The 14,934-nt window shown below is 37.7% G+C and overlaps 1 protein-coding gene across 3 annotated transcripts in view; it reads right to left on the bottom strand.

The window, feature by feature from the left end:
* Positions 1–3,361: 3,361 nt before the first annotated feature.
* LOC136873864 (quinone oxidoreductase) overlaps positions 3,362–14,934 on the bottom strand; it is a 129,570-nt gene continuing 117,997 nt past the window's right edge. For all 3 annotated transcript variants that reach the window (XM_067147160.2, XM_067147159.2, XM_067147157.2), the window contains exon 8: positions 3,362–5,897. In XM_067147160.2, the coding sequence (XP_067003261.1) occupies positions 5,736–5,897 (162 nt within the window). In that variant the 3' untranslated portion in view covers positions 3,362–5,735. The remainder of the gene's footprint in view (positions 5,898–14,934) is intronic.

The raw sequence follows: 14,934 nt of genomic DNA, 5'->3' as shown, positions 1-14,934 counted from the left end.
ATATTTCCAAAACAAGCATCTTACAAGCCATTTACTTTTCTGCATATATATTTTACAATAAAACTATGGACAAAATACTTGTCACTGTGGAACAAACCTCTTCTATCTCTGCAAAAAAAAAAAAAAAAAAAAAAAAAAAAAATCTTTTTTTTTCTTTTCTATTTGCTTTACGTCGCACCGACACAGATGGGTCTTATGGCGACGATGGGGCAGGAAAGGCATAGGAATGGGAAGGAAGCGTCCGTGGCCTTAATTAAGGTACAGCCCCAGCATTTACCTGGTGTGAAAATGGGAAACCACGGAAAACCATCTTCAGGGCTGCCGACAGTGGGGTTCGAAGCTACTATCTCCCGAATACTGGCCGCATTTAAAATTTTTACTAATGAACACTGCAAATTATCCAACAAAGAGGAAGGATGATTATGAATGAACTTCACAGAGAGTAAATAAATATAGAGCATACAAAACTGTTTTTTAAAAATCAAGGTATCCGTCCAACTCCATTGGCTCCAAGGGTCCCGAGTTCGATTCCTGGCCCGGGTAGGTTGGGGATTTTAACATTCATTGGATAATTTCCATGGTTCGTGAGGCTCTGTGTGTGTGTGTGTGTGTGTGTGTGTGTGTGTGTGTGCGTGTGTGTGTGCAGTCTTCAGCATTAGAATACATCATTGGTAGGGGTACACCCTCCCAGATGTGTAGGTCGCCCATAAGGCGTGCACCAGGCCTCTCGGAGGCCACACACTAATATTATATTACAGTATTATCATTAAGATAAGGAAATTATTTTACAGAAATAAGGGTTAAGAGCATACGGTACTTACCGTACCAAAAGAAAGATTTTACCCAGTATACCCTTGTAGCCAACCCACAACTCTAGTTCACATCTAATAGAGGAATTTGGAAATTGCTGAGGGAGGGAAGAAAACACAGACAAAAACATATCACCATCATAGCACAGTTATGTCCCCAAATAAGCCACAGCAAGGCAAATACTGTAGTTGTGATCCTAAAATTGGATGTCCATTCTAGGACTTGAACTGGTACAGTGATATCCCAGGCAGGTCATAGTTCACTCTTCCACAAGCTTGGCTAATAGTGTCGCTAATGGATGCCCAGGTTTTTTATCACCCTGGTTGTCTGAACAGCCAAACACCATTTGAATATGTTGGAAACTCCAAGGGAACTGACTGAAACCTACCAACTGTCACGAAATTTAGTGATTCTCCCTCCTGCTCAACCATCTCAGTATTTACAATGCAACTCAGTACTTGAGTTTAAAAAATCAAATTTCGAACTGATTCTGAAATTCAGTTTTCACTTAGGGCTCAGCGATGCCAATATGTTCAGTGGTTATTGCACAACTCGTGTATTTAATGAAATTTTATTTTTACCGCAGTCCTGATCTGAAGAATGAGTCATCTCCCAAGGTCATACGGCACACTCAACTCTCACTATTATTCCTTATGAATTTATATATGCAGTTAGGATATTTTTTATTAACTGATCACAATAGCTCGCTGTTGACACAGCAACATTTCCAAGGTAGAAAAGTGAAAATTCCACAGTCCGTTGTTCTTCAAACAATGGCAAAGTTTCTTTCTCCAGTTCTCCCATTACATAACACTGGTACAAATCATCACTCAGGAGGTACACGAGACTGAAGATCATGTTCATGATGATATGATGGGTAGCTCCCAAAATTATACATGGAAAATACAACAAAAAGGGATTTTTTCACAAAGCAATTTGTTGTTTATAAACAAGCCTTCCTGACTGTTTCACATGCAATACTGAATAAAACGTCTTGAGAAAAGAAACCAATTAATTTAATCAGGGTCATTTGAAGGAAATAATAAATCCGACGACTGCTGGAAGGCCCCCATTCTTTTATTTAAAAAAGTTTTAAAATAGAAGAAAAATGGAGAATCTAAACAAATTTTCAATTGCTGACATGGACTGGTTAAAATATTACATAACCCTAATATAAACTGATATAAAGTATTTCAGAAAAACGCTATGTGGAAAGAAGTTAGAAGAACAATGTTAGAAAGCTTAATTTACCTTTGTTGATTGCTGTTTTCAGACTCTGGTTAAACAACAGCCGCTATTAAACTTTGTTTAATTTTGGAGTTAAGTTACTCACTTTTGTGCAATTAACATTATTTGGTGCATCTTATGTTGGCAGTCATTTTTTGACCTGCAGTTAACTTGCTTATGTGCAAAAGTTTGGTGCGCCAAAGCCAAAAGAATGCAAAACAAACCCTGGAAAATATACCCACACTTCTAAATTTCTATTTCTAACACTGCAAAATATTCTACACTACATAAATGACCAAAAACTTGCTAAAAACTCTTAATGCCATTCACAGATGCAATGTTGCAATGTGCAATTATCAACCCAAATTCTCATACTGAAGTGTTATTACTGGTGAGGATACTGCATACTAAATTAAAGAAAACAGCATGAAAATATTGCTAATATAAAGTTTTGTTTTAATGTGAACCGCAGATTGGTAGTATATAGTGGATGGTAAATATGAAGCATATGGCTTAAGACCTAAAAGAGAGGTAAATAGTATGTTGGTCATAAAATCATAATAAAACATATGAAGTTGAGCTGAACTTGCAGAAGAATAATGAAATAAACTAACATCCAAAATTGGTACAATGACCTAAACTTATTGTATGTTTCAATGCACATTAAACATAAAGACTACTTAAGGACAGCAATCACCAATAATGATAAACATAATGCAGCACCTCAGAGAAATCTGGAACGATAGCCACTACTAGATTTAGACATTACATTTTGCTACAAGAACTATGCAGAAAAATAAACAAATTGTAATCAATAAAGAAAAGAGTAATCAGACTCCAGTGATCTGTTTTAATTCACCTTCTAGGGTCTCATTGTTTCCTTCAAAATGGTAGCATACTGAAACAGGGAACATATTTTTATAAACGCATGGGCATCCTTTGTGAATAAGCAATACAGATTACATCATCCTGCACACAGAATCCATGTGGTATGAAGTGCAGCTAGAGGTGCAGTTGTGTTTTACCAACAAGGCAATGTTCCTTCTTCAAAGGTTCCTTCACAACAACTTTGAAGTTCCTTACTCACCTGACCTTATGCTCCATGATTTTTGTCACATCCCAATGCTGAAGGACACATTCTGTGGTCATACATCTTCCAGTCATGCTGCTCTAGCATTAGCAATTTTCCAATGGGCAAGACAGACCCATAAAGAAGCCTTTGCAGCACTCATAGCAACAAAGTTACAAATAATGTATAGATGTAAAGGGAGATTGTGATGGAAGTTTGAGAGTTTTGGTCCAAGTACTTTTTCAAAAAGATAAATAGGAGACCTTAGAACTTTAATGCACTTCCTACAAAACATACGACAAAAAAAGAGTACAATTTGACAAGGGAATCTTACACAAATTTTCCATGTTTAACACAACAAAATCTACAGACTTCCCACTATATTTCTTCACAGGGCACCACTATATTCTCAAAATAAACAATGTACCAACTCTATAAAAATACAAAAATCTGCACAGTGACATACTATTTGTGATCTTCATTCAGAAAGTAAATGAAATACAAAATGAATATAAAAACTTTGAATATAAAGACAAGACTTGAATTTATTGTGCGATACTGGAATATTTTATAGGATTTACATAAAGATGGTGTGAGAAATTTAAAAAATGTGCTGCCAATTTTAAAATATCCATTTATGAAGCTTATTTTCTCGAAATAGCTACATACAAGAAAGCACTACATGTTATCACACCTACACTGAACTTCTGAATTCACATGCAGCTATTAAATTTTTATTTATGTGCTAAGGTGCCAGTTATTAATTTTTACAGAATTAACATCAACATGATTTGGTGCAGTCAATACAATGCTGATACAGTTCTGTGCTCCAAAGCTGATATAACACAAATAGAACCTTGGAAAGTACATCAACACTTCTAAATTTACATTTCAAGCATTGTAAAACACTGTACATAAATGAAGAGAAACTCTCACACAACTTTACAGATGGAATGCCAGGGTATCAACATTTTGCCACATTTTATACTGTTAGCTTTCCTAAACTGTTGTGTTGTTTTTGAATATCACCACCACACCTACAAACGGAATTACTTGCAACTTCACAATCAGTGAGTATCTTATTTTATGGCCTTGATTGGACCACTCTAGTAAATTTTATAAAAAGGGTCTCTCAGTTTTCTGTCAGTCCAGTACTCCTCCATTCTCTCAGATTGTAACTTTCTTTCTTTGTTTGAAATCACCCGTCCCATTGTCCGTCTGTTGATCTTGGTTAGTATGTCTGCGAGTTTCTTGAATTTGTACGTCGTGTTTGTTAAATCTTCTATTATAACTTGTAGTTTCCTCATATCTTCCTCGATTTCTGTAATCCATCTAATGTTGCTCTTACTGTTCCATAATTTTTCTATAATCATTCTGATGATCCTATTTTCTGTTGTCCTGAGTAGATGCCCAAAGAATGAGACTACTTTCTTACTGATTGTGCCCATTACTGGTTCCATTCCCTTATAGACTGTTTCATTACAAGCAAGTCTCCAATGTCCATTTTCTCGGTAGTTCTTGTTTATGCGCGTTGTGATTCTTCTTCTTTCAATCTGAGTATCCTGTCTATTTGTGCAGTGTTTCTTGTATTGGAAACGGTTTCACTTGTGTTTGTTATTTCCCACGGTGTAACTGTTTTATAGTGTTTTAATTTTGTGGCTACTGAGTGGCCTTTATTATTGTATGTGCTCTTGGTGATATCTTGTGCTCTGGTCAGTTTATTTATTCTATTATGCCATATATTCTTTTGTTGAGGTTATAGTTATTATTTCTCCTAAATATTTAAATCTGTCAACAATTTTGATTTCCATGTTCACCTATTGTGATTTTATTTATGACTGGTGGGTCAGTTAAAATTATTTCCTTCTTTTCAGTCTTATTATAATAATTATGATGAAGCTATCTTTTAATATCTTTGACATTATATGTTATGTTTCTGACAGAATTAAATAAATTATTATTACTGAACATTACAAAATGTGGCAGGGATGTCATATTTCTAATTCCAATGGAGCCCATAGAATGTGTTGATTTGACCCTGGTTACAACTGATGTCTGCTCGAGGAGAGGCACAGAAAGAAGATTTCAGAGCAAATTTAAAATAATACCAATAATTAATTTATCATTTATTAATATAAGTAATGTAGTATTAATACATACCACTGCTGAACTACATGTGAGATGAACTCTGATAGGAAGCCAAAAGCTTGCACAGATCTAGCAGAATGTTGCTCCTTAAGAGCTAAGTGTAGGCAAGGGTGAATCAGAAATAATAGATTTTTCACAAATCACCAATATGACAATAAAAAGAAAGCGAAACTGTAGGTGGTATTTTAACAATGTGTTATCTTGTATGTAGAATAAACATATAACTACGTACAGTTAGCAAGGTTCACATTACACAAAAGCCTTCAAAGACTTCCCAAATGACTACAGAGCGATGTCTGGAAAGAAGCTTCAGTCAGAAGTGAGCTATACGACGACATGTTTGCCAAGAAGGCCTCACCTACATGACTGCTGAAGTAGTGCTTCATTTACTTCACGTAGACAGAAGAGCGACAGACGCTGCCACAATGTCCATAGTTATATTAAGGGGACTAGTTCTGCTGACTGCACGTGATCACCATCTTCAAACAATGAACACAAGTTTCCCACGGGCTCCTCTATTGTATATGATATCGTGATGTGCGTCCCCAACCTCCTCAAAGGAATATTCTCTAGCAATGACTGGGTTTACCCAGCCTTCCTCAATACCTTTCAAAATCTCCTCAGCTGCTTCCAAGTGTTCCTCCTGCAAAATGAACACAAAACATCAAACATCTTTGCGATATTTAAAATCACACAATTGAGAGTGACGGAGCTGTCAATGAGAATCTCGATGAAACTCTCAGCATAGAGCAGTAAAGGGTCCGAAGCAACATATGCAAAATATTATATTTTGCAACCACTTGTAACCCTCAAACAAGGGAGTGTGTACCTATAAACTGTGTGGTTCATGGCAGAGCCACCCACCAGGAATGCTGCAGTACTAGTTATAAATATCAAAAGGAACACATGATAGGATAAGCACAGTAACAGGTCATGGATGGAGAACATTGATTGATGAGGAATCTGATCTGATTCACGATGTCATAAGATATAAACTACATGATTTGATCCGTATTGAATTGTGATGACAATAATAACAAAAAATGACAGAAATGGTCCACCTTTCCAATACTACAGTGGAACCTTGATATCTCGAATCACCTCAGGAGCTAAATTTTATTTTGAGTTATCAAAATTTTGAGATATAGAGAATACTGTTTCTGAGCGTTTATAGTACATAATTGAATCATATGTATCTATGGACTTATACTGAATACATTATTTTCAACAGTATTTAAAAATATACAAACTATTTTACAGCATCACTAATTATAGCCCTTATTACAGTTAACTTTTTAGAAGACAGGATACAGTACATACAGTAGTGAAACAAACATACCTCCGTTAACACCTCTGGAAAATATCCGTTAGTCTCGTCTGTTTGTTACCGTTAACCTTTCCTCCCTTTATGTTGAACTTTCTCGTCTATACCACGCAGCCAACATTCATAAATGAAGCTTGTCATCCGCGACTTCGGAGGTTGCTTTCGTATACGACTGGTAATTAATTCACACCCGAGAAACAGTGAGGCTTCACCGATTTTCATTTGTGTTTAGAAGGGGGCCTATCTTATCCTTTCTACTCTTCTTTCTTCATTCCACTTCCCGCTCTTTTTATCTAATTCAACCCCTCTCAATATATAATGCATATTAAAAAAATCTTTTACCTGCTTTAGTCATCATTTATATTCTGATCCACACCTATTTATCTTCCATTAACATCTTTGTATTTCTCTCTTTTTCTTTTCTGCATTACAACATTTAAATTTAAACCTTACGCCACCTCAAGAACTACCTGAACTGTTATCTTCAAGAAATCACACGCTGCGTAAATGCGTTTCTCAATTGTTCTAATAATGCGCTTTTTAACTTTTTTCTTTTCACATTAGTTTTTTATGTCAAGTGTTCTGCATCTACAAACTTCAAGAATCTGACATACGAGATTCTATAGACTTTAGTATATATATTTCTATCGTCAAGTACACTAGCGTCAGAAAGTTTAGACTCACCCATGAATTTTCACATACCATGAAAGATAGGGGCAATTTGTTGAAAATCAACATGGAAATACCTATATTTTTAGAACTAACTAGTTTTATTACACATTTCACTAGGCAAGTAGTGGTGATGGTGGTGATTATTATTTGAACAGGGGGACTGGGGGAAAAAGAGCTGTGACCATAATAACAGCCCTAGCATTTGCCTGGTGTAAAAATATGCTGTTAACCTTCATCGGCTAACGTATGCGGCTGTTGGCAGCAAAATTTGAAACCAACTCGCCGTTCCGTCTCGGCGTGTCACAGTGTAATGGGAGGAGCCAGTATTCCTAAGTTTCACCCTTCCCCGTTAGGCGGCACGGTTTCCAGAAGTCTCCACGACAAGGAGGCGCCCAGTGTGACTTCTAAGTTCATAGGTGTCAGATCGGCAGCTGTCTGCCGCACGTTAGGCAGTGTGTCTCAGCTTTTGGTCACAATGTAAGTGTATGTAATTATTATTTTGTTTTGTGGATTGCTTTGTAAATAGGTGTTTTTAATGACATTAACTATAAAATTATTGATGTCTAATATAAATAAGTACATATTATAAAACTTGTGTCATAATATAAAATATATGCATCGTTACTTAGGTGAATGATAAATTTTCGTTGGAAATCTGAACCTTTGCATTATTTAGGCCTATTACACTATCAAATAGTAGTATATTACTATATCGCTCTGAAATAATATATATCTTTACCGAATAATAAAACCAATGCTTCTGTAGAGCGTAATTTTGGTTTCTTGTTTCTAGGGCCAGATATAGCACTCCAGAGGACATCCAAAGAATACTAAGGGAACTAGAAGCTGAAGAGGCTGCTGGAGAAGAACAAGAGTGCGATATAGATGACGGCGAAGATCCTGACTTTGAACCTCAATGAATTCTCGACGATGATCATAATTCTGACTCAGAGACTGATATGGATAATGGTGACTTCGCAATGGAAGTGGATGATGAAGAGGAAATGCGGTTCTACATTGGAAAAGATGGGGAGACTCTTTGGTCAAGAAAAATATTGTGGCGTCAGACAAAGGTGAAGTCAAAGAACATTGTGAAGGTTATTCCTGGGCCTAAGGCACCAGCTAGACAATGCCAAAGACCACTTGAGTGTTTCCTGAAAATTATAAGTCCTGACATAATTTCTGATATAGTTAGATTCACCAACATTTATATTGCAACCAAGAAACATCAGAACAAAAGAAATGAAGCAGACGATAAAGTTCGAGAGAGCAGATTCAAGTCAACACCGAACGCTGAAATTCTAATCGGTGTGAAAAGGGGAAATCGTGCTGATTTTTCAGAATATTTTGCGACAAACGGTACTGGATTGACAATTTTGCGTGCAAATTTCAGCAAAGAGTGGTTCAAATGTCTCCTAAGGTGGATTAGGTTTGATGGCATAACTAGGAAACAGAGGAAGAAAATTAACAAGTTGGCTCCAGTGAGAGATCTACAAACTAAATTCATAGCCAACAGCCAACAAGCCTACAACATTGGGGAATTTGTAACCATCAACGAGATGCTCGTTGCATTTCGAGGACGATGTGGGTTTATGGTTATGGCCTAAAGATTTATGCCCTTTGCGACTCCCAAACGTTTTATACCTACAATCTCGAACTGTACCGTGGGAAACAAAAACCTGGTCCTTTCGAAGCATCCAACAAACCTTTTGATAGTGTCAGAAGATTATGTACTCCAATAGAATGCAGTAATAGAAACCTAACTACTGACAACTATTTCAGTAGCTATCCACTTGCTGAGTATCTTCTGAAGAATGGTATTACATTCCTTGGGACTCTGCGTAAGGATAAGGCAGTTATCCCCCCCCCCGAGTTTGTGACTGAAAACAAGAATCTTCTACCAGGGAGTCACTTGTTTGGGTGTCAGGAGGATAAATCTGATTTCCTTTGCCACCCGAAAGAAGAAAGTTGTAATTTTACTCTCCACTATGCACGACCGCAATGATATAGACGAAGAAACCGGTAAACCTGTACACATCATGGATTACAATGCCACAAAAGGTGGCGTAGACACAGTTGACTTGATGTGTTCACGTATTACTATGTCAAGGAAAACTGTCAGATGGACAATGAATAACTTCTTCCGCATTCTAGATCTAGCTGGAATAAACTCAATGCGTATTTTCCAGATGAACAATCCTATGGACAAATCATTGAGAAGAGAGTACCTCCACCAGTTGGCCCTTGAACTTATGCAACAAAACCTTCAAGATTGGGCCGAACTAATACCAAGGCTTCCTAAAGAGTTAGCTCTATTTTTGAAGGACTACAAAGAAGAAAGCTGCTCTACAAGAGAAACGCCGATACGACCAGGAATTTGCTTTATTTGTGGGACACATAAGAATCACCGAATACGGCTCTCCTGCAACACATGTCAAAAGAATGTTTGCCAAACACATGCTAAATTGTTCTGTCATTATTGTTATGAAAGTTCTGAAAATGAGGATAACTTTGTGACTGATGAATAATTTTAGAAACTTGACCAGCAACTACCACTTCTGTAGCTAACCGCTTGCCGAGCATCTTCTGAAGAATAGTATTACATTCCTTGGGATTCTGCGTGAAGGTAGGTGGCTATCCTCCTCAAGTGTGTGACTGAAAAGAAAAGTTTTGTTTCGGTTGTTTGTAATATGTGAGGTATATTTGTTTTGTTCGAACATGTACATTTTGGCTAATAGACATTTTGAATGTTCATGATTTCTTTTTGCCTTTATTATATTTATATGATTAACATATTGATATTGTGCATACAAAGAAAAGACAGCTTATTGACATGAACTAAAACCAACTGAAAATTTAAGTCTTAGAACAATAAGAATTGTGATAATGTTTAAGCTCCTAAAATATGTTGTAATGGAGAAATCATTCTGAAAAATAATAAAGTTTATTACTTAATACCGTACTTACTAATACTGATTTAAGAAAACTGCTGTCTATTATGCATTTAAGTTAAACAATAGCACTGACAGTTAGAAAGATGCAAGTGCAGCTAACAGCCGCAACGATAGCCGAAGTGTTAAAAAATTTGCGTTAGCCGATGAAGGTTAATAGGGTGTATGATTACACCCAACGGCCACACATGCTTTGCAGCGACATGGCATGCTCTCTATCAGATGGTCCAAGAGCTCTTGTGGCAGTCGATCCCATTCCTTCGAAAGGGCAACGCAAAGGTCTTGAAGGTCCTTGGTGGAGGCTGACGGGATACAATTCACGTCCCCAATTCATCCCAGGCATGTTCTATAGGATTCAGATCCACAGACCTCACTGGCCAGTCCATTCTATGAATGTGTTACCCAGCTAGAAATTCATCCGCCAGAGCAGCGTAGTGCGGTAAGGCATTATTGTCCATTAAGAGGAAGTCTGGACCAACCGCACCTCTGAAGAGTTGAACATGTGGTCTCAGTACTTCACCCCTGCATCTCCCAGCATTAACAGTGTTCCTCGGACCACCCATGAAGATGTGCAGGTCTTACGGCCATTCAACATGATGCCATCCCACACCATGATGCCACCACCGTACTGGTCCCATTCCACGATGTTCCTGCAGTTATATCGGCTACCCGGTTCTCTCCAGATTAATGTGCGACGGGAATCGTTCTGCAAACTGAAGCGGGATTCATCTGTGAAGAGTACATGACTCCATTCATTCATGGTCCAGTTTAGATGTTGACGGCTCCACAGTAAACTGGCCCGTCTCTGTGCTGGAGTGAGCAGGACGCATCCACTAGATGTCGAGCAAACAGCCCTGCTGTTCTGAGCCTGCGGTACACAGTTTGTCAGGAAACAGCAACCCCTGAGACGGCTGCAAGCTCCGCCGACAATTGTCTTGCAGGTGTACTCCGATTTCATCGGGCGGTTAAGACGAGATATCGGTCCTGCTGTGGGGTGGTTACCCTTGGTCGACCTGGTACTGGCCTACGACTAACATCTCCTGTCTCCAAAGCCTGGAAATGACACTTTGTAGCACATTCAAGGATACAGCGACTTCGGTCTGTGTCTGGCCTGCTTCCAGGCGGCCGAGTATTCTACCCTACAAAACGGGGTCCAAATGGCATCGTTGTGCTATTATGTTGTCTCGTTCACCACGAGGCTACAATCCACACACTATAACAGGGCAAACATGACTGAGAGAATATGGGGCGCAAACACTGGCTGGGTTTACCTTGCGGTTACGCCGCTAGTCAAAGCAGGGAACATTCCTTTCCTATATAGAGCGAATACATAAGGTTCATAGGTGCATATGTCGTGCAATTTGCGGTCTATTTACTGTTGTCCTGCTTACTCGTAACTTATGCTTAACTTTTGGACACTAGTGTATTGTGAGGTTTAATTTCCACCAAAAGCGATGTTCTTATCTGTGGGCAAGTAATGCTCATGCTTAGCCATATTTGAGTAATGTCAATGTGTAGGAAGACAACAGCAGACTAGCGTTGGGTGCACGCAGCGATGAATTTCATTGGTTGCGACAAAAGCAAAGAGTTGCATGAAAGATGCTTCTATCTCCATTTTTGAACCGATATTGAAACTTAAACGACGTCTAGCTAAACACCGGCTGAACATTCTTTATGCAATGGAAGACCGTTTGGGTATAATAATTATTAAATATGCAATATATGAATTACATTACTAAACTAGGGACTAGTTTCGGCCTTGGTTGGCCATCTTCAGCCTTAATGTAATACATCCAATAACTAAACAAATGTACAAACACACAACAGACATCAAAACTAATGCACAAACACATAATTAACATTAAAATCTGGGATGAACTATGTGTAAAATCTGAAAAAAAGAAAAGAAAAAAAAAGTCTATAAATTCTTAGCATTTGGAGTATTCTCATCATCCAGACTTTTTCTTGTATTAATATTCATAGAATTGTTAGTTCCATCACTTCTAATCATTACAATTTCAACAGCAAAACAGGAACTGGTAAATGTTGATTCTGTAGTCAGATCATCAATCACCAAATCTACTTGAGTGGTGTTAGTAGTATGCAAGCCACTGGACGCCACTGTAAATAACCACCAGCTGACGTAGAACTGCTAGATGGTGTTTCCACATCGACCAACGTAAATAAAATGAAATGTTCTTGTAGTGCTAGTTAAAATCATGCTGAAATGCTGTTGGATATTGTCAGGATGGCACATGAAGATATGGTTAAAACTGACATTCTTAATTTGTGGCTGGTATAAATTCGCAATTCATTGCGGTGTCCATGAAGTTAACCTGACTAAATGATAGATAAAATTATACAAAATAAATATGAGAGAGAGAGAGAGAGAGAGAGCGAGAGAGAGCGAGAGAGAGCGCGCGTTTTAGTCAAATGGCATAGGTTATATGAGACTTGCCTCTCGTTGCGGCATATGGTGCGTGGCGCATTGCTGTATGCCTCATACTAACAGTTGTGAGATTCAAAGGAAAAGAAAGGGGCGTGGCAAGGGATGAGGGGATGGGGCAAGGGGAGAGGTCAGGTAAATGAGAGAGGGAGGGTGGAGGGGAAGGGGGGAATTAAGGCGGGGCCGAAGGATGTGGGGAAAAGAGATGGCTGCTGAGGAAAGGTGCTGTGAATATTATGATAAACTGAATTATGACTTGTTGGTTTGACGTTTCTAAAAATGGGAACTAGAAGGTTAAATAGGATATTTGGCTTTTCTGAAATGTCATTAAGATTATGATTCGGGTTAAAATATTGATCTATATGTATGAAGCAGCTTTCAGTAATGTTAAGAAAGGGTCCTTTGCTGATGATTTTGAGAATTTCCATATCTTGTTTTATGTCCATGAATTTGTGATTATAATCATACTTATGCTGTCCTACAGCTGAAAATTTATTATACTTTAGGGCATTGACGTCTTCCGAGTACCTTATATTAAAATTCCTCCCGGTCTGTCCGATGTAAGAAGAATTACAACTGTTGCAAATAATCTAGTATACTCCTGATTTTGAAAAACTATTGAACTTGTTTATGGATTTGGCATTATGTAAGACTTGTGCATTCCTATTGTTGGTTTTGAACACTACTTTTACATCATGCTTTTTAAAGATGCTGGTGACTTTGTAAATTTGTTCGTTGAATGTAAAGATACAAAGGGAGGAGTTGTTTTGTTTATATTTTTTCAAGATAGAAAGGGAAGAGTTGTTTTGTTTATATTTTTTCAAAGTGGTAGAGGGGCGATTAAAGAAACTGTTGTATCCATTTGATTCAGCTTTATTACGAATGGTGTTCAACTCATTTTTTAGGTCTTTTTTAGACATTGGAACATTGAAGGCTCGGTACACCATGCTGTTGTACGCTGCTCGTTTGTGAATTTGGGGGTGTGAAGAATCTTGACGGATCGTAGTGACTATTTGGGAGGGTTTTCTGAAAATCTTATATCTTAAGTACCGTAAACTGGGGTTACTTTGTGACAGTTTTGGCGATTTCTTCAGGATAATAAGAATAATATCATTATGTATTAAGGTTTTTCTATATTGTCGTATTCTTCCATCCTTTATTCATGTTTTGAAATAATTTTTATATGTGTATTTACATTTAATCACTTAATATTTCAAGAAGAATTTGTCACAATGTTACCCCGTTAGGTGGGGTTACTTTGTGACACAATGTTTTTACCATTGTATTTCCATGTTTGGTGCAGATGTCACAAAGTTACCCCCATTAAGTCATTACTTAAGACTCTGGCTAAATATAAAAGGAGAATTTCTTTCATAACCATGATAATACAACACACTGTATATTTTTTAAACCCTGAGATATAACCACTTGAAATATCTGCATCATTAAAGAGTGAATAGTTTACAAACTGTTTACTTTTTGCTGTGTTTTGTGAGTTCTGAAATGTCATAGATTTCAAGTTTTCTCCTTTGTATGGTTGGACTAGTTTTACACCATATTTTATCATCTGCATACTGTATTTCATCCTTGATATCCGCCCGCTTCATGGTGCTATCCATAGCACTGACAACTGCACTTTGATATCCACTCACTTCACGGTGCTATCCATAGCACTGACAACTGCACCTTGTTTGTATACTTTTGTTACGATTCTTGGACAGTACAGTTATGCGTGTCCCAACAATCTTATCATCGGATTCCAAGATATGATTTTCACGAATAGGAAGTTCTTCAGAGTCAGAATTAAATTATTCTTCATGCAACGAGTTGTCTTTTGACTCAGTACAGATGTCATCATTGTCATTTTTACTTGAATTCTCGTTTCAGGTGTCGTTAATATTCTTTGAGGGACAGTTCCCGTCGGTGCCACTACGGCTAGGAATCTCATCTACAGTGTCAAAATCTGAAGCTGTCATACCTCTTCCAGGTGGCACATCTATACATCTCCCCTTTCTTCACCCATTATTTGTTACCTTACCCCCTTTGAGATTCAAGTGCTCAATGAAACTTACTTACAGCTTGTTTCACAGCATCACCTTCTACATCCATTGCCCTGTTATACATGTGCTTATGCACATCTTCCTGGCTTAGAGGGCAAATACTACATTTCCTGCATCAAGAACGTAGATTATTCAGACCATTTTTAACTATTTCTCAATTAGATCTTAACAAGAGATGGACATTCTTGCTTCAGTATAGTGGAATATCGTTTTCAGACTCCACATTA

This window comes from Anabrus simplex, chromosome 5, assembly GCF_040414725.1.
Source record: "Anabrus simplex isolate iqAnaSimp1 chromosome 5, ASM4041472v1, whole genome shotgun sequence".
Classification (NCBI taxonomy): domain Eukaryota; kingdom Metazoa; phylum Arthropoda; class Insecta; order Orthoptera; family Tettigoniidae; genus Anabrus; species Anabrus simplex.
This window is presented reverse-complemented; position numbering and strand designations above follow the sequence as displayed.